We start from the raw sequence: 19,288 nt of genomic DNA, 5'->3' as shown, positions 1-19,288 counted from the left end.
AAACGGTCTACCTGCCCGGGCCTGCCCGAGACTACCTAGGAGAGGGGAGGAGCTCAGACCCCGTGGGAGGGCTGATCCTGCCGGGTCTCCTGAAGCGAGGGGAGGGGTAAACTGCTGTGCTCTGATCGTCCACCCCCGGCTCAGGGTCAGGGAATAACATTTTAAAATCTCAGCTAGTAAACAGAGCGGAACTGAAGCCCATGTTTGGGTGACCCCAAGCCTGAGGGCTTCCCCGTTGAACCGCATTCACCGGGTAAACAGAGTTTACTTATTCCCAGGGAGAGCCTCAAAGGCTTGCAGCAGGATGTGAGACTGGCGCAGCCCCTCACCCCAGGTGTTGAGCACTCAGTGGGAGCTCAGCGAAGGTTTGCATGAATGAGAAACTTGGCGGGAGAGGGCTCGCTGCTGAGTCCTGGGAGTGGGGGTGGGGTGGGGTGGGGGTGGGGGCCTAGGCGAGGGAGGCAGGGGTCTCTTGCGGGGCCCATTGGCTGGCAGCCTTCTCCCCAACCTTCCCGGAGTGGTGGGTGTCGGGGCTCCCCAGTCTCACCTGGGCACCAGCTGCTGTGCTGCCAGGCTGAGGCGTGGAGCCGGAATCTAGCTACCAAAGGAGAAACGCCATTCCCCGAAATGGCAATTCAGAGGACATGAAGCAGCTGCTTTGGATAAAGGATGTGGCAGGCATAAAGGGAGGAAAAGAGGCCAGCGAAGGGGACAGCGTGGACCGACCTGGGGGAGCCCAGATGGGATGGGGGGGTGGCTTGTGATCCCGCTGCGCTTCCTCAACATCCGCCCCCGCAACCCCACTGCGTCACCAAGGGCTGGGGGCAGCAGGCGGCTGGGTGGTGACTTTTGTGAGGTTTCTGGGCAGCCTTGTCCCTCAGGCATGGGGTTTGGGGGGAGGGGCCCAGCCCCAGCACGGCCACCTTTGGCTTCTCTCCTACCGCAAGGGCCTCAGCCAGGGTCTGGGTTGTGGCAATCCCGTGGGACCCCTGCAAACTCCAGGTCATCCATCTCTCTCATTTGTATTTGTATATTTTAATCTGTGCAAGAGAGATCGCTTATACGGTGTGCTTCTGAAGATTAAATCAGATAAGGTATTCCTTCCTATGAGCTTTATGAACTAAAGTGACTATAAAAAGCAAGAGGATTATTCACTCATTCAACAAACACCCACAGAGTTTTTGGGCAATGGAATTGGAGGTTAAGCAGGAACTGTCCAGACAAATCCAACTCAAGTTGCCCTGGGAGCTCTTTGAAAGGGCCGCTGAGCTGGATCCTGCGGAAGAAGCAGGGGTTAACCATGCAGAAACGGAGGGAGGGATCCAGACTGGGTGGGGAGCATGTGGGCGACAGGGAGCCAAGGCACACTTGATGGCCACGACAGAATCTTTTCTTTTTTTTCTTTTGGGTAATTCTAGCGAAGCCTAACACTCATCCAGTGCTTACTAAGTACCCACAAAATTCTAAGGGCTTCCTGTGTTTCTCACCCTTAATTCTCAGCTCTGCTCCTTATTACCCCCATTGGTACCTGATGAGAAAACTTGGGTCCAAACTCGTTCTGCCAGTAAATGACCCCTGAGCTTTGGACCCTGTTAGGCTGACTCTAAAAGGTGCGGTTGTAACCACTCACTGTAAGACTTCCTTTAAAAAAAAAAAAGATTTTATTTGTTTTTCAGAGAAAGAGAGCATGAACAGGGGGAGGGGCAGAGGGAGAAGCAGACTCCAAGCTGAGCCAAGAGCCCCGGAATCATGACCCGAGCATAAGGCTGATCCTTAACAGACTGAGTCACACCTAAGACCTCCTTTTTAAGAAGCCACCTTATGATTGGAGGGAGCCAAGTCATAAGAGACTCTTAATCTCACAAAACAAACTGGGGGGGGCACCTCAGTTAGGCCTCTGCCTTGGGCTCAGGTCAGGATCCCAGGGTCCTGAGATGGAGCCCCGCAGATGGAGCCCCGCATCGGGCACTCTGCTCAGTGGGGAGCCTGCTTTCCCTTCTCTTTTTCTTCCTGCCTCTCTGCCTACTTATGATTTCTGTCACATAAATGAATAAAATATTTTAAAAAAAAACCGCAACAACTGAGGGTTGCTGGTGGGTCGGGGGGGGGGGGTAGGGATAGGGCGGCTGGATGATGGACATTGGGGAGGGTATGTGCTAAGGTGAGTGCTGTGGATTGCGTAAGACTGATGATTCACAGACCTGTACCCCTGGGGCAAATAATACATTATATGTTAATTTAGAAAAAAAAGAAGTCCTCTTACTTTTTTCAACCCTCCAAAATATCCTTTCAAAGCAACATTTCCTTTCCTTAAGCATGACACCCCCCCAGGGTGCCTGGCTGGCTCAGTCCTAGAACATGAGACTCTTGAACTCAGGGTCATGAGTTCCAATCAAAAATCTCAATTCCTTTAGCTTTTCGTAAGAGGGTTTCTGGCTTGAGAGAGTCCAGAGTAAGGTTAGAGGGACACACGAAGAAGAGTCAGAGGGATGTATTTAGGAAGGGGCTGAGGCCTAGATTGAACTCAAAACCCGACCAAAAGCTCTGCATCTCAGCAATCCAAAAAGCCCCAGCAAGGAGTTGGAAAAGCAAGAGCAGAATTCGGGCTCAAAGAAGCATCTTGCTTTCTCATAGCCAAGGCTAGTTTCCTTACAGAGTTTACTTCCTCCAGAGGAAAATTAAGGCAACTTTGATCAGTGACTTCCTTGGCTTCCCCTGCCCCTCACTTGAAAACAGCAGCAGAGCATCCCCTTTAAGAGACAACGTGGGGTGCCTGGGTGGCTCAGTCAGGCAAGCATGAAATCTTAAAAAAAAAATAAAGTAAATAATAAAAAATTTTAAAACAACAACAAAGAGACAAAGAATGTTCCAGAGAAAGGGATGGTGGGGAAGGTAAGCCTATAAGTCTCAATCAGACATGGGAGCCACAAGCCTGATGCCCTCCAAACCTCTGCTTGGACTTCTCTCTCTCCTTTTTTTTTTTTTTTTTTAAGATTTTATTTATTTGACACAGAGAGAGATCACAAGTAGGCAGAAAGGCAGGCAGAGAGAGAGAGGGGGAAGCAGACTCCCAGAGGGCCCAATGCAGGGCTTGACCCCAGGACCCCAAGATCATGATCCGAGCCAAAGGCAGAAGCCCAACAAACTAAGCCACCCAAATGACCCCTGGATTTCTCTTTAAAAAGAGGTCTGATGGGCACCTGGGTGGCTCAGTTGGTTGGGAGACTTTAGCTCAGGTCATGATCCTGGAGTCCCGGGAGATCCCCTGCTCCATGGGGAGTCTGCTTCTCCCTCCAACCCCCCTCCCCCACTCTCGTGCTCTCTCTCTTTCTCTCAAATAAATAAATAAAATCTAAATAAATAAAAAGAGGTCTGACGAGGCATGTCATTCTCAGCACTCATCACCACAGCCTATAATCATTCCCCAGTGATGTGGCTGCTTTCTTCCCTAACTGCGTTTCATCTGCCAACCCCATGATGCCTCACCTCATTGTTTACCTTTACCACTCGGCTCCTTCAAGGTAAGACCCCCGCAGCCCAGAGCATGGGAAGGAGGCCATCTCGGGGGGGGGCTGCACGCCCACTCTGGTGTCTGTGACTTCGACCCCCATGGCCCTCCTTGGCTGGGTCAGTCACACCCAGCCAGGACCTGGCCTGAGCTACACCCTAAATCCTACACAGGCGATCTCCTTCGGCTTCTCAACCTTTGGATGCCCTAATCCGTAGTGACAGAGCTTCTCTTTGAATTATAGCACTCAGGGTAAATCATTAGATGGCTTGTGCTAAATGGTGTGGTCCCTCTGGAGGACATTAAGCCTCAAATAGGGTGGGGGTGTCTATAGGAGGACCCTGGCAGCCTCTGAAAGTGGAGCCAAGAAATGGAGCACATCGATTCGGCCATCTGCAGACGAATCCACGCTCAAAGATGGTTTGCAGGACTGAGGGAGAGGAGGTGGGTGTGTCCTGAGACTCCGTCTGAGTGACTCGTGCTCCTGGAGCAGAAAGAATGGCCGAGAGGGTATCCAAGAACGTCGCGATCGAATCAAGGGCTTTATAATCTGAACTATAGCTGGTAGCCTGGGAAAGCCTCCCCAGAGCAGGGCAGGGTCGTCGCACATTGTGCTCTGAAATTGTGTTTTTAGGGGCACCTGGATGGCTCAGTCAGTGAAGCATCTGCCTTTGGCTCAGGTCATGATCCCAGGGTCCTGGGATTGAGTCCCGCATCCGGCTCTCTGCTCAGTGGGGAGCCTGCTTCCTCCTCTCCCTCTGCCTGCTGCTCCCCCTGCTTCTGCTCTTTTCTCTGTCAAATAAATAAACAAAATCTTAACAAATAATAATAATAATAAAATTGTGTTTTTAGGGGCGCCTGGGTAGCTCAGTGGGTTAAAGCCTCTGCCTTCGGCTCCAGTCATGATCCCAGGGTCCTGGGATCGAGCCCCCCATTGGGCTCTCTGCTCAGCAGGGAGCCTGCTTCCTCCTCTCTCTCTCTCTGCCTGCCTCTCTGCCTACTTGTGATCTCTGTCTGTCAAATAAATAAATAAAATCTTTTAAAAAAATTGTGTTTTTATATCTTTTGAATCAGTTGCCGACATTTTATTTTTTTAAGATTTATTTATTTATTTGACAGAGAGAGATTACAAGTAGGCAGAGAGGCAGGCAGAGAGAGAAAGGAGGAAGCAGGCTCCCTGCTGAGCAGAGAGCCCAATGGGGGGCTCGATCCCAGGACCCTGGGATCATGACTGGAGCCAAAGGCAGTGGCTTAACCCACTGAGCCACCCAGGCGCCCAGTTGCTGGCATTTTAAAAATTGAGAGGTCTAGGGTCTTAGTCAATAGAACGTGAAATCCTCGATCTCAGGGTCATGAGTTCAAGCCCCATGCTGGGTCTATGTAGAGCTTACTTTAAAACTTTAATCTTTTTTTTTTTTTTAAAGATTTTATTTATTTGGGGCGCCTGGGTGGCTCAGTGGGTTAAGCCGCTGCCTTCGGCTCGGGTCATGATCTCAGGGTCCTGGGATCGAGTCCCACATCGGGCTCTCTGCTCAGCGGGAAGCCTGCTTCCTCCTCTCTCTCTCTCTGCCTGCCTCTCTGCCTACTTGTGATCTCTGTCTGTCAAATAAATAAATAAAATCTTTAAAAAAAAATAAAAAAATAAAAAAATAAAGATTTTATTTATTTATTCGACAGAGAGAGAGATCACAAGTAGGCAGAGAGAGAGAGGAGGAAGCAGGCTCCCCGCTGAGCAGAGAGCCCGATGCGGGACTCGATCCCAGGACCCTGAGATCATGACCTGAGCCGAAGGCAGCGGCTTAACCCACTGAGCCACCCAGGCGCCCCTACTTTAAAACTTTAAAAAAAAACAAAAATTAAAAATTAAGTAGTCTGACATAAAAATTGGGATTTCCATCTTCTCTTGAGAAATCTCCAGATCGGGCAACACAGGGCCCACATGCCTACAAGGCACCCATGCAGTAAAGCTGAGCAGCCTTTCACATGGGGGTGCGGACCTATAGGCCACAGGCCTCACCACTTTCCACCATCTCCCAGACACTGAGGCTGAGGACCAGCGGCCATTTAGGACAACAGTGTTGCTACTGGGTTCTTTTTTTTTTTTTTTTTTTTTAAGGTTTTATTTATTTACTTGACAGACAGAGATCACAAGTAGGCAGAGAGGCAGGCAGAGAGAGGGGGAAGCAGGCTCCCTGCTGAGCAGAGAGCCTGATGCGGGGCTCCATCCCAGGACCATGAGATCATGACCTGAGCCAAAAGCAGAGGCTTTAACCCACTGAGTGACCCAGGTGCCCCGCTACCAGGCTTTGCTTCACCCACTGGTGTTACCTCAGGGTCCCAGGGACACGTGAATAAGGCCCAGGCACTGTCCAAGGAGAAGGTGCCCTGATAAAGTCCTGCTCTTCCTCTTGCTTGACTTATTCACTTACACTTGGCACCTAGAATACTCTTCCCCCCACTCCCCTGCCTAAGAAGTACCTCACCCGTTTGACCGTCACCTCCTTTGTGAAACTGTCCCTAATGGCTCCAGGCACAGTCACTCCCTCCCTCCACTGTGCCCCCTTGAGTTCTGTATTTTAGTTGTCCCTCACACTAGACCAAGAGCTCTTTAAGCCGGAGTCCACAGCCAAGAGGCCTCTTACCCTGGGGCCCAGGGCCTGACACAGAACGCTCCTTGGCTCGAAAGAGGTCACTCCGTGGAAAAGTTTTAACGTGAACCGAAGTAATAGGTCTACACTGGGGAGGATATGAAAATAGAAAATCATAGAGGTTGAAGCACTTCGGATGGAGAATGAGCAAGATTTGGTAAAAGCATTTTAGACAAGCAATTCTAGGTAATTCTGTTGCAAGTGGTTCATAGACCACTCTTTTATTTTTTTTTTAAGTTTCATTTATTTATTTGACACAGAGAGAGAGGGATCACAAGTAGGCAGAGAAGCAGGCAGAGGGGGAGGGGGAAGCAGGCTCTCCACTGAGCAGAGAGCCCGATGTGGGGCTGGATCCCAGGACCCTGAGATCATGACCCTGAACCGAAGGCAGAGGCTTAACCCAATGAGCCACCCAGGTACCCCATACAACTCTTTTTTTTTTTTTTAAGATTTTATTTTTTATTTATTTGTCATAAAGAGAGAAGCAAGAGCAAGCACAGGCAGACAGAGTGGCAGGCAGAGGCAGAGGGAGAAGCAGGCTCCCTGCCAAGCAAGGAGCCTTATGTGGGACTCGATCCCAGGACGCTGGGATCATGACCTGAGCCAAAGGCAGCCGCTTAACCAACTGAGCCACCCAGGCATCCCCCCCATACCACTCTTTTAAAACACTGTTTTAAGATTTTGAGTTTAGGTATGTAAGATAACCATGGCCAGAAATAGAAACATCTGGAAGGGTGTCCTGGCTTTTGGAGCAAGCTAAAGAATTTGGTTTCAAGCATGCTGAGCTCACGATGACAGTGGAAGAACCAAGTGTAGGGTACCTGTAAGAGCCAGAGAGAAGACACGGAGGCTCAGATTGGAGACCTCAGAGGATGCTGCTGACTTAGGTAACACCTGGAAACTCCTTCAGGTGCCTCTGAGCGTGATCGAGAAATCGGAGAAAGAAGATAGAGATGAGAAAGAAGATATAGATGATGAATATTGGAATATTACAATGACGAACATTGGAACATTCCCATGTTTAGGGATGGGTGGAGGAAACAGTGTCAATGGCAGGGGTCACCATCAGAGAGGCAGGTGGAAATATAGATTTGGTATAGGATTTGTGGAAGAAAGGTGGGAAAGAGAAGGGAAGAGGGGAGAAAAGAAAGGAAAGTGGGCAATGTCATTTATTAAGTGTCTATTTCATGCCAGGTGCTGAGATAGACACCTGTCTGTATTTCCTTGTTTAATTCTAATTGGATTCTCCATCTGGACCCCCTTCAGAGTTGTTGGCACAGCAGTAGTGATCTTTCCAAAGCACAGCACAGATCCCTTTGCTCTCCTGCTTAAAACTGTTCTGTCAGTCCCCTGTTGCCATCAGGGTAGTCGAAACCCCTTCCTGTGCTTCTATAGCTTTTTTTTTTTTTTAAACAATTGCTTTATTGAGATTCAATTCACATACCATAATTCACTTTTTTTTTTTTTATAGAGAGAGATGTAAATTTCAGTTTCACCTAGGAGTGAAATTGCTGGATCACACAGTAATCTCTTGAACATTTTGAGGAACTGCTAAATACTTTCCCAAGGTGGCTGTACTGTTTCACAACCCCACCAGCAAGGATGTGGGTCCCAATTTCTCTAAATCCTCACCAACACTTATTTTTCCATGTTTTTTAATCAGAGCCTTCCTAGTGGGTGTGAAGTGGTATCTCATGGTGGTTTTGATTTGCGGTTCCCTGGTGACCAACGACGAGCATCTTCTCATGTGCTTATGGGCCATTTCTACATCTTCTTTGGAGAAATCTCTATTCAAATCCTTTGACCATCTTTAATGGGTTATATTTTTATATTGAGTGTAAGAGTTCTTTATAATAATCTGAATACCAGTCTCTTATTAGATATATGATTTGCAAATTTTTTCCCATCCTGTGTGGTGGTGTTTCACTGTCCTGATAGTGTCCTGTGAAACACAAAAGTCTTTATTTTGATGAAGCCCAACTTACCTATTCTTTGATTGCTGATGCTTTTGGTGTCATATCCTAACATACTGTTGCCTAATCCAAGGTCATCGAGATTTACACCTTATATTTTCCTCTAAAAATGTTATAGTTTTTGCCCTTACATTTAGATCTATGATCCATCTTGGGTCAATTTTTTTTTATATGATGTGAGGTAGGGGTCTAGCTTCATTCTTTTGCATGTGGATATTCAGTTGTTCCAACACCATTTGTTGAAAAGACAATTCTTTCGTCCATTGAATTGTCTGTAGTCTTTCTCAAACTGGTCCTCTCTCAGTCCTGTGGCTTCATCTTCTGCCCTATCCCTTCTCCATCTCCTGTCCGACTAAATGATTTGTATTTTCCCAAATGAGCCTTTCTTACCTCTGGCCTACTTCTTAGCATGCTGATTCTTTTACTGAAAAATCTCTCTGACCTTCTTCCCACTTTACCTGGATATCTTCTCTAATTATCTGTCAGGTCCAGGCTTGGATATTTTATTTTCCAAGAAGCCTTTCCTAAGACCCCAAGAATGTTTTAGGAAGAGTAGTTCTGTGCTTCCAAAACACCATGTACTTAACCCCAACAGGGGCATTTTTGTGTGCCTGGCACATAGTAGCCGCTCAGTAAGTGTCTGAGGAATGGATGCATCCCAGAAGTCAAGGAAGAAGGTTGTTTCAAGAAGGAACACTAGTTAGTATTGTGTATTGCTGTGGAGAGTTTAGGGGAATGAGCTCTGAAAAAATGTCACCGGGGTTTTTACTATTTTTGTCATTACAAATAGGGAAGAGTTTCCATAGCATTGTGGATGTAGAAGCCAGTAGGGGGTGAGGGTTAAGGAGTGAATTGTTGATGAGAAAGTGAAGTTTTAGTTGCAAACTGTTTATGGCCAAGTTTGTGAGGAAAGGATGAAACTAGATGGGCACTATGAAACGGCTTAAAGGGGTAGAGTTATGGGCTTAGTTTTATTGCTATCAGTCCATCTGCCACTTTCCTGGATTTCAGAGAATTTGACTTCTAATGAGAGCCACTTTCTTGGCTTCTTATGTCAATTTTAGGGACACCCCAGGATTTCCCCATTTACCCTCCTACTGCCACATTTACACTCCCCCACCTCTGCGTGTCAACATATAATTGTGTATATGCACACACACAAACAAAAACAGCATCCCCCCAAATCTAAACATTGTGGGGGTGACTGAGGCCTTCACCAAGGTGGGGTAAGCTGTATCTGCTCCCAGAAAAAGATGTCCTATAAGAATCACTTGTCTGGGTAGAAGAAAAGAAGGAACTGGTCTCTTAACATCATGGCGGCACCAAAAGAACCATAGAGCCTTCGCTCTCTGCCCCTCATTCCCTGGCATCTCCCCTATGTCAGTCAGATAGGCTTAGAATGGAATGGCTTCAAGACTTTAATTTCTTTTACACCCTTATTGATTTACCTCCAACTCTGAACTCCTTCCATATCTTTGGCATTTTGCTTCCAGAGATAAATATGCCTGATTATAAGACTGCCAACCTGATTAGCCTTCACCACCAGCCTTACGCAGCTCACATCGTGCCCCATACTTTTCAGAAATATCTCCTGATTCATCTGCCCTTCGAAGAGATGGCCCAGCAAGGCGAAGCTGGTACAGTACTGGGGCATTCCCTCGGGGTTGTAGCCCAGCTCCACTTGCCCCTTCTCCAGGGCGTACTTTCCATCCACGATGGTGCCTGTTAACACTTGCACTTTGCTCAAGTTCGCCGGATGGTTCAAAATGATTGTCAGGTGGTTCCCTGCACTAACATTGTGGGTCCAGAAGAATGATTCATCCAGAGTGTAGGCTTCCCAGGGGAAATGAACATCAAAAACCTTCATATCTGTGAAAATGGCTCCAGGTGGGTTGTCAGGAATGTAGGGGTCCTTTTTCGGAGCTGGCCTGGCCTTCTGGGTGTCATTAGAGATGTGGAAGAAGAACCTGGGGTAGAAAAGGAAAGGTCTGCAGATGATTGGGTTTTTCTGAGCTAGGAGGGTACGGAAGTGGGGGATCAGCCTGTCAAGGGGCAGTTCCTTATAGAAGAGGAGGAGGAAATGGGCCAGGAGTGGGAGGTCCTTGCTGTGAAAGAGTTTGCCAAGGAAGCCCAGATTCGAGAACTCCAGGAGCACCCATGGGTCAGACCTCATGGTGTTCACCTTCCAATCAATGTGGGTGATAAAGTTGGGGGCAGAAAAGACATTGTCCTCCAGTAACAGGAAGTATTCAGAGAGACTTGTGGCAAAGCTCATGAGGAAGGCGTGATCTATATTCTGCCTAGAGTAGAATTCCCCATGACGGGCCTCCTTCCTCATGTCATCCACGGACGGGTAGACATCAGGCGGAGCGTGGATCAGTAGCAGCTGCCCTGCCAAGATCTGTGGGCTGAAGAGGGTTGAAATACGAAGAATGGTTTCTCTGAGCTGGGTGAGGTCAGAATGTGCAAGGTGGACCAGCACCATGAGGCGTTTCTTCTCGCTCTTAGAGGAAGCACGAAACAGAGAGACCAAAGTGTGCAAGAGGCTTCTTTGATGTGGTTGTGGCACTGAGGAAATCCCCACTGTCAGCCATGCTGAGGAGAGGCAAAATAGGGACAACTGTCAGGGTCCATTGGGTTGATGATAAAGGTGGTCAGAAGGCTCAGGTTGGGATGCTCTTTGGGACCTTCTCTATTTCTTTCTTCTCTCTCCTATTTCCACTCTATTCTCTCTTTTGGTAGAGGGGATGCTTAGATCATTGCTACTCAGAATGTGGGCCTTAGTCCAGTAACATCAGTCTCATCTGGAAGCTTATTAGAAACGCAGAATCTGTGTTCCTAGATAAGCAGAATTTGCATTTTGACTGTATCACCAAGAACCTAACATGCACGTTAAAGTTTGAGAAGCACTAAACTAGGTGATGCTACTTTAGGGGACCCTTTGAGTCTTCTTTGAGCCAGAATTTTTTTTTTTTTTTTGAGCCAGAATTTTGTAGCACATGGTTTACACACTCAATAGATATTATATTATTATCATTCTTTTTGTTTTATCTAGTTCATCTTTCTAAAGCTCATCTTTAGGTGAGAGGAAAAGTACTTCTTCATAAGTTAGGAGTCCTGATTGTGTGACTTTGGGCAAGGCCCTTTACTCCTGAGCTTAGTCCTGATCCACGAAACAGAGGGGTTTGGACTCTGACTCTAAGGCCTCTTCTAACCTAGATGTTCTCTAATGCAGTGACTCTGCCTTCCTGTAACAATTATCTTTTCCCTCCTTCTCCTCATTCCTGATATGCAAATGTCATGGTAGAGAGGGAATTGTGTGCCAGATTCAACTATTCCTCGGCACCGTCCTGCCTTTTCTCCTCTCCCTTCTTTCCTTCCTAGCTACCATACTTCTCTTGATGTCTTTACTTCCACTAGGATCCCCCATTCTCCTCCTTAGAACTCACTTTTTCTTCTCTGCTGAACCGTTTTAAAATATTTGAAGGTAAGATTCTGCCAGTCTTCTAGTGGTCTCGGGTCTTTCCTTTTGTCATAACTGTCCTCCTAGAGCATTCACAAAAGGCAAAACATGTATCTCCTTTCATAAAAAAGAATAGGGTTTAGCTCCTAGAGGCTTCTCATAAGAGAGGGAATGGATCACTGTCCCTAGAGTGGGCCCAGCACATTCTCAGGATGTCTGACCACTAGCCAAAGTGTCAAGGGCTCCAGCTCTATTTGCTCTCTTCCTTACCTTAACAAATACTGGGGGTGGGCAGGCAGCTTCCTTATGGACCATGGGTTCAGGTTCATATTCCAACTCCCTTTGGAGCATCCTGCTCTCAGGTGAAAAGGCACAGGTGTTCTGAGGAACCACCTGTCCACACCATTCCCACCCTACACCCTCGATTCCCATATGGAGAAGCAAGGATTGCTACCTGGCCTTTGATAGTCATCTCGTTCTGATCATGTTCAATTTCCTCCGGGACTTTCAAAGTGATGAAGAGCCACAGGAATCCGATGCTCACGGAGGTTATGAAGCTGCACCTGATGGAACACCGCATGGGGGCTGTAGGCTGTGGTTCCTATAGCAAAAAGTCAACACGGACAGCAGCTGGGCACTCTCTCCGTCTGTCCATGCTTAGAACTTCTTCGTCCCCTGGAAGCTTTCCCCCACACGCTTCCCCATATTCTATTCTTCCTCCTCCTCATTGTTAACTTATTACCAAAGCCTACTTTTTATCTGAGCTGGGAACAATAGCCTTATTCCCTGACCGAAAGGAATGTCACCTGTCCTGGGACTTCCGCTGCCTTCTCATCATAGGTTTGTTTGGAGATTCAATGTTCCCAAAGTTTTCTCTTCTCGAAATGATAAGGGTCAGCTGGGGCTTCAATGATAAGGCTGTTTTATCTTGGAAAACAGATGCTACCACCCACCCTTGCTATCTTAAAAAACAGCAAGTTTATTACAATAGCTGAACTTGAAGTACTGCTAAGTTCTAGACAATTTGGTGCCTTTCTTCCTTTTTAATAAAGGATATTCCTTAACTTATTCCAATCTTTAATCTTACTCACATACCTTGATCAGAACGTGATTCTGTTAGAGTGAAAAAAAAAAATCCTTTTGTAAACGTTAGGCTTTGGACTTCAAGCTAATTCAACCTCAAAATCACTTGTCTACAGCTTTTTTCCTCTGTTTCAGTGTCTTTTCTCCCGTGAGAATGTGTTTCCCTGATTGTTTCTAAATGATCAGAGGAAAGGCTTTAATATGCCTCGTCACCTGCTCTTGATTCTTTCCCTCTATGTTCAACACACAAAAGAAAAGAAATGGTGGTGGGTAATTTCTGTGTTCCTGAGGCTGTAATATTCTCGAATCTCCCTGTTTTCTGGATCCCTGCCAGTGCAGTATTTCCGCAGAGCTTAACACCCTCCCTTAAAATTTTAGCTTTTTGATAAGAATTGTAAAGAGAAAACCTATACATGGTAGGAAGGCTTCACAGAGTAAACTTTCCTATTTATTTATTTGACAGAGAGAGAGAGAGAGAGCACAAACACGGGGAGTAGCAGAACGAAAAGCAGGCTTCCTGCTGAGCAAGGATGCTGACACGGGGCTCAATCCCAGGACCGTAGGATCATGACTGAGCCCAAGGCAAAAGCCTAACAGACTGAGCCACCCAGGCATCCCAGAGTAAACTTTTCTTACCTAGTTGCCTTAAGCCAGGACTTCAAGTCAGTTAGGTGATTCACATACAAACCACTTGATGTCAAAGAGATCAGTTTCTTTCCTCCAGAACATAAATACAAAGATACATATCGGATTAAAAGGCTTTACAATGACCGCTGAAGGAGTTCATGGCCATAGCCATAGCCCGTTCTCCTCGGCTCCTCCTGGGTCACCTACCAATCGCAGCCAGAGGACCACTCTCCTGTAGCCCTCTGAGTTCAACAGACTTCTGGAAGAGGCAGGAGAGAGAGAGGAAAAGAGAGCTGGGCTGCAGAGGACCAGTCACTGCAGGCACAATGACAAGAGAGGGTGAGGCCAGCAAAGCAAGTCTTCTAGCTTTGAGCTAAGCCCCCTCTGTGATGTTACTCTTGTGTCCCCTTCACCTACAGCCCCACCATCAGAGCAGGCACAGGACTCACCAGGGCACAGGTGTACATTTCAGAACTGGTAGCTGGTATGATGCATTCCAAAGACCAGCACCAGCATCTTTTAACAAAGAGATGCCAAGAACTACCAAACATTCCCACCACGGTGCCCTCTACTTCCCTGAACCTCAATGCCGTACTCACCCCTTCTAGTGGTTGTGCCCTGACTTCCACCCCCTTCTCACCGTCTCAGATGCTTCACCCCTGCAACGAACCCTTTCTCTTCTGTGCTACTCTCTTTCTCTCTGCTCTGCCATTCCTGTCATCTTGACAAGGAGCTCTACTATATCCAGGTGGGAACGGAGGCAAAAAGCAAAACCCCTCTCAAAATTCATGGTCTCTCTGAATCCTGCCCATTCCTCTGCTACCCTAACACAGCAAAACTCCTCGAAAGCCTTGCCTCTGTTATGTCGTCCCACTTCATGTCACTTTTTCTCTCCTCTTACTCAACCCCTCCGCAACTTTTCACGTGGTTGACTACTGCCTCCTCCTTGAAATACTTTCTTCCCTGACATCATTCTTGCCACACTGATTGTTCTGTTTCTTTCCTGGCTCATTTTCTTCCCAAACTGTCACTGTAGGAGTGTTCTAGGGCTCTGTCCTTGACTCTCTTCTTCCTACATGCTCTCCCTGCTGATCTTATCCAGTCCCATGGCTTTAAGTACAAAATATTATATATGTGTGTGTAACTATATATGTATATACAGTATATGTATGCATATTTATAGATGTGTATACATTATATCTACAGGCTTATATAGATATAAGCCTGTGGATATATACATATATATACACACACACAGATAACCCAGAGCTGATCTTACCTGCAACCCTGACCCCTTATCCTGAGCTCCAGATTACCTGACTATTGTACACCTCCATCCGGGTGAACAAGAGGTATCTGAGCTTTAACAGAACCAAAATAGAAACACGGATTCGACAAACCTCCCCAGTGTCTTCCTCCCCAAGTTTTCTGCATCTCAGTAAACAGTACTACCCTTTGCCCATTCACTCAGGGGAAGAATGTACAAGTCATCCTTGATAGCTCTCTCTAACAGTCTACATTCAGTTGAATTAGCCCTGTTACCTTTTCCTTCAAAACGTATCCCCAGCATGAGCTTTTCTCACCCATCTCTACTGCTACAACGTGAGTCTGGTCCACCGTCATCGCCTGCCTGGACTATTGGAACCGCCTTCTAATTGATTTCTCACTCCATCCCCATTCTCCTGCAATCTACTCTCCATGTGGCAGAGAGATCTTTTATTTATTTGTTTGTTTTTAAAAGATTTATTTATTTTAGAGACAGTGTGGTGGGTGGGTAGGAGGGCAGAGGAAGAGGGAGAGAAAATCCCAAGCAGAGTCCCCGCTGAGCCAAGAGCCTGACTTAGGGCTCTATCCTACCATCCTGAGATCATGGCCTGAGCCAAAATCAAGAGTTGGACACATAACTCATAACACATAACACATAAAGATGATGTCTATTCTTAAGAGTTTGTATGAGGATTTTAAGAAACCATTCTCCCAAGTGCTCCCAGAAAGACCTTTTAAAATTGTAAATCAAATGCTATCCCTTCCTCGACTACATTCTCCAAAGGCTTACCATTGAAAGATGAGATCCAAACTCCAAAATCCAAACTCCAGACCATGGCCTACAAGATCCTGCCTGATCCAGCCCTCTGCATGCCTCTTTGACTCCATCTCCCTCTACCCACTGTTTTTTTCTGGGGAAGGGGCATCATCCCTTGGATAGTCTAAGCTTTTTGTCTCTGTGTATGGTACTCTTCTTCTTGGAGCTATTCTCGGTAGACTTTCCAAGAGCCATCTTCTTCCCAACATTCAAAATTTGAGCGCAGATGTTTTTCTTCCTGCCTCAGGTCACTGTGCCTAAAGTAGCCACTCACTCACCAGCCTCCTATCACTCTGTCACGTATTTTCTTTTCTTTAGCATCGGTTTCTACCAGAAACCGTATGTGTTTATTGCCTGTCTCTATCCACTGGACTAGAGCATAATCTCTTGAAGGGTAGGACTTTGTTTTATTCAATGCTATGTCTACAGTGCTTTGCTTGGTAGTTGGCCCAGAGAACATGCTCTGCAGCTAGTTATCATCTCATTAATTATCAGGCATTATGTGATAATGGTGAATGATCATATATGTCTTCAACAGGCACTGTGCTAGGTGCTGGGACCGTGCAGTATGCCAGAGAAAGGCAATGTGTGGCCAATGGATAGAGCAGATGCTGGACTCAGCCTAGGCAGAATCTGGGTTCTGCTAAACTTATTGGCTGTGTGTCCGTAGCTAAATGACTCAGCCTCTCTGAACCCCAGTTCCTCATCCAGAAAATGAAGATGATGTCTATTCTTAAGAGTTTGTATGAGGATTTTAAGAGACCATTCACACAAAAATGCCTAGCACAGCTAGCATTCAGTAAATTGAACAACTATCATTTTCACCCATGACAGCACAGTCATTATATGTTTACGTATTTACAGAGTGGGGAAAGGGCAGAGGGAGAGAGAGAATCCTAAGCAGGCTCCATGCCCAGTGCCGAGCCTGACGTGGGGCTCGATCTCACGACCAAGATCATGAGCAGAGCCAAAATCAAGAGTTGGATGCTTAACTGACTGAGCCCCACCAGGCATCTCAGCATGGTCTTCTTTTCCCTCACCCTTGGGAGAGCATCTTACTTTAATTCCTAAACCTTCACCCCAATTTTCCTTTGAGATTCTTACACTGATGCACGACACTTTGAGGATGCTTCCGTGTCTTGTCATTTGATTTCCACTTCTCTGAGGGCTTTAGAGGAGATAGAAAATAGAGGGAGGTGGGGGAGTAAATACTGAAAAGCACCGACACCCCCCAGGTCCCTCGTTAGCATTGCATTTATGAGGAGACCAACTCTGACACCAGGCCTGCTGTCACGGTATGTCCTGGGTGTGGGTTCCGGACTTGGCTGAAAATCAGAGTTCTCCTTTAAGCCTGGGCACGTGAGCCTGTCCCACGGAGTAGGGATGGGGCAGGAGCCCACCCCTATTCCAGCATTTCTCTCTGGGTGCCTCAGTGAGTGATCCCCCTGGCAACCATTGTTCTTTCAGAAGGTCTGAAGTTCATCATCCCCCTGGCCTCTCCAGGACAGGGGGCCCCACACAGCTCACAGCAATCACACAAGCCCATTTGATTGGCCCACACACTGTTTTTTATTTTTTATTTTTTAAAAATTTTTTCAAAGATTTTATTTATTTATTTGACAGACAGACATCACAAGTAGGCAGAGAGGCAGGGAGAGAGAGGAGGAAGCAGGCTCCCAGCTGAGCAGAGAGCCCAATGTGGGGCTTGATCCTAGGACCCCTGGGATCATGACCCCAGCTAAAGGCAGAGGCTTTAACCTACTGAGCCACCCAGGTGCCCCTGGCCCACACACTGTTTTTTAAAAAATCTGTTTGAAGATTGAATATTTCAACACAAGGGGAGCTTGTATAGAAACCTAGACTTTTGGCTTCTCTTGAAAAATTGCAGCTTTCTGCACCCCCTGGCCTGATGGGTGATGGTCCCCGGTGACTAGACATGCATTCTCCCTGTTTGAGACACCACCTGCTTGACTTTCCTGTTACTTCTGCCCCTTGAAGCATGTCTTCGGCCACTGCTCTCAGTCAGGCCTTAGGAGACTGTAAGGCGATGTTAGATCCTGGTCTTATACTGGGCACCCATTTGGGATAAGGTGCTAAAAAGAGGAGGCAACAGAATCATCCCTGGGGTTGAAGTGCCATGGTCAGGGGTAGGAAGAAAACGAATAGAGGGTTGCAGACAAGTGAATGATAAACAATGAAAAACAAAAATGAGGGAAGAGATGATGACCAATTTTGTATGTGATGTGGATAACATTCTGGAGCGCTTACAGAAGACATGAGGTGGGGCGGGGGAAGGGGCAGTGCCCCAAATTCAAGATTAGATGGGTATGTGTAGAGAAAACTCACTGCTTGATCTGTATCATCTTGAAAGCTTCCCAAACAGCAGGAAAAACAAACTGCACCCTTGTTCAAATGGAGGGTCACAGTCCATTAATGGTTTATACAACCAGCTTCCGTGGATCTTAATTAGCAAGGAAGTACGTCACTGTGTGAGGGCAAGTGCTGTTTTGTGAAACTTGTATTGTTTTGTGAAAGTCTTGGGATATAAACAAAAGTCCTGGAGATCACAGTCAAAGTGAAGCCACTGTGGCTTAGGGAAGAGAATGGCTGTGTGTTGGCCCGGGAAGGGCTGGGTAGGGGTGACAGTCTGTGTTCCCTTTCCTCAGCTTTAGAGAAATCAGCTTGGTGTTTGGGAAAGATCAAAGGCTCTAGGATCGCCATTCCTGTTTTGACTCTGTTATTATCTGTGTGACTTTGGCTCATTAACCTTGCTGAGTCTCATTTTCCCCCTCTGAAAAGCAATGCCACTAATAGCCACCCACTTCACCTTGTTGATGTGTCTGAGAGACTCTGAATTACTCCCTGCCGCTGGCCCTGTCTCGTTCATGCTAGGGCAGAATTTCTCTCGTTGTTCACCTATCACCACTTCCGGCCAGGAGAGAGAAGGAAGGGAATTAGCATTTAGTGTGTGAGACCCTGTGTGGGTCACTCAACAGGATCTGGCAGAACACTGCGCATTTCCAAGGAGCATGGCAGATTTGGGAGTGCTCCCTAAAGTTCTGACATAATTCCTGTAGAAGTCATTTTCTTCCTGTTGGAAGACTTTCATCCCGGATATAAGGAATTCCAAACATTCCAGCTATCCAAGGCCATACAGTGTGCTGAGAGGGACGCCTCTGTCCCCAGACTTAGCTGCAGTCTTGCTGCAGAATGAACAGAGAGGGCGTCTCCCTCTCCGCCTCTCCACTTCTCTCCTCAGCACAGTGTTGTTCCACAGGAGTCCTGGGCCTCTAAAGTGGTCCAACCAGAAAGGGAGGAAACACCCTGAAGCCCTAGTGCGGGTGACGGGTGACTCTGGCCCTCCCCACCCCTACAGGCAGGGCTGGCCACACCGTGGGAACTGCCCTACTTGCCAGTGTCTGTTGGAGGCTCCGTGGTCCTGGAGGGTTTAGCCCTTTAGGCCCCACACCCAGGCCAACCAAAATCCTGAATCCTGGATCCCCTTGGGCTGAATCAGTAGAGAAGGGATCCCAGGACTGGAGAGGAAGAGGAGGTGGGGAGGAGGAAGAGATATTTACTTATTAGGTAAATAATCCAGAATCCAGACCCACCTTCCCAGGAAAGCAGCCCAGAGATGAGACCCTTGTCCTGGGGTGGTGAGCTGATGTGAAGAGACAGTCCCCTTGGCTGGGGGTAGGGCAGAGGATTGAGCAAAGAAGCCCCACAGGAGAGACAAGCCAGTAGAGGAAACAGTATTGCTGGTTCCAGGAAAATGAACAGGGCAGGGGATGGGGGAAATGGATTTATCCCATTATGTGCCCCCCCGCGCCCCCTCCCCCCCCCCCCGCCCGGCACATACTGATCTATTGTGGAGGCCAGATTCTTTTCCTCTCCAGCCCAAAG

General features: G+C 47.3%; 1 protein-coding gene across 1 annotated transcript; it reads right to left on the bottom strand.

Annotated features, from left to right (window-relative positions):
• Positions 1-448: 448 nt before the first annotated feature.
• On the bottom strand, positions 449-16,814 carry LOC101677872 (alpha-1,3-mannosyl-glycoprotein 4-beta-N-acetylglucosaminyltransferase-like protein MGAT4E). Its single transcript, XM_045080988.1, has 5 exons — positions 16,490-16,814; positions 12,047-12,193; positions 11,579-11,675; positions 9,682-10,724; positions 449-598 (listed from the first exon to the last, which is right to left on the bottom strand). The coding sequence occupies exons 1-5, from the start codon at positions 16,529-16,531 to the stop codon at positions 449-451; spliced, it is 1,479 nt and encodes a 492-aa protein (XP_044936923.1). The 5' UTR covers positions 16,532-16,814.
• Between the last annotated feature and the right edge of the window lie 2,474 nt (positions 16,815-19,288).

This window comes from Mustela putorius, unplaced genomic scaffold (assembly GCF_011764305.1).
Source record: "Mustela putorius furo isolate JIRA1106 unplaced genomic scaffold, ASM1176430v1.1 tig00000508_pilon_pilon_pilon, whole genome shotgun sequence".
Lineage (NCBI taxonomy): Eukaryota > Metazoa > Chordata > Mammalia > Carnivora > Mustelidae > Mustela > Mustela putorius.
This window is presented reverse-complemented; position numbering and strand designations above follow the sequence as displayed.

Coding starts and splice junctions, on each gene's coding strand:
- LOC101677872 (XM_045080988.1), bottom strand. CDS start 16,531: ATGACAAGACACGGAAGCATCCTCAAAGTGTCGTGCATCAGT. Junction 12,194..16,489: donor TCAAAGTGTCGTGCATCAGT/GTAAGAATCTCA, acceptor TTTTTGCTATAG/GAACCACAGCCTACAGCCCC. Junction 10,725..11,578: donor GGTTCAGCAGAGAAGAAAAA/GTGAGTTCTAAG, acceptor GCCTCTCCTCAG/CATGGCTGACAGTGGGGATT.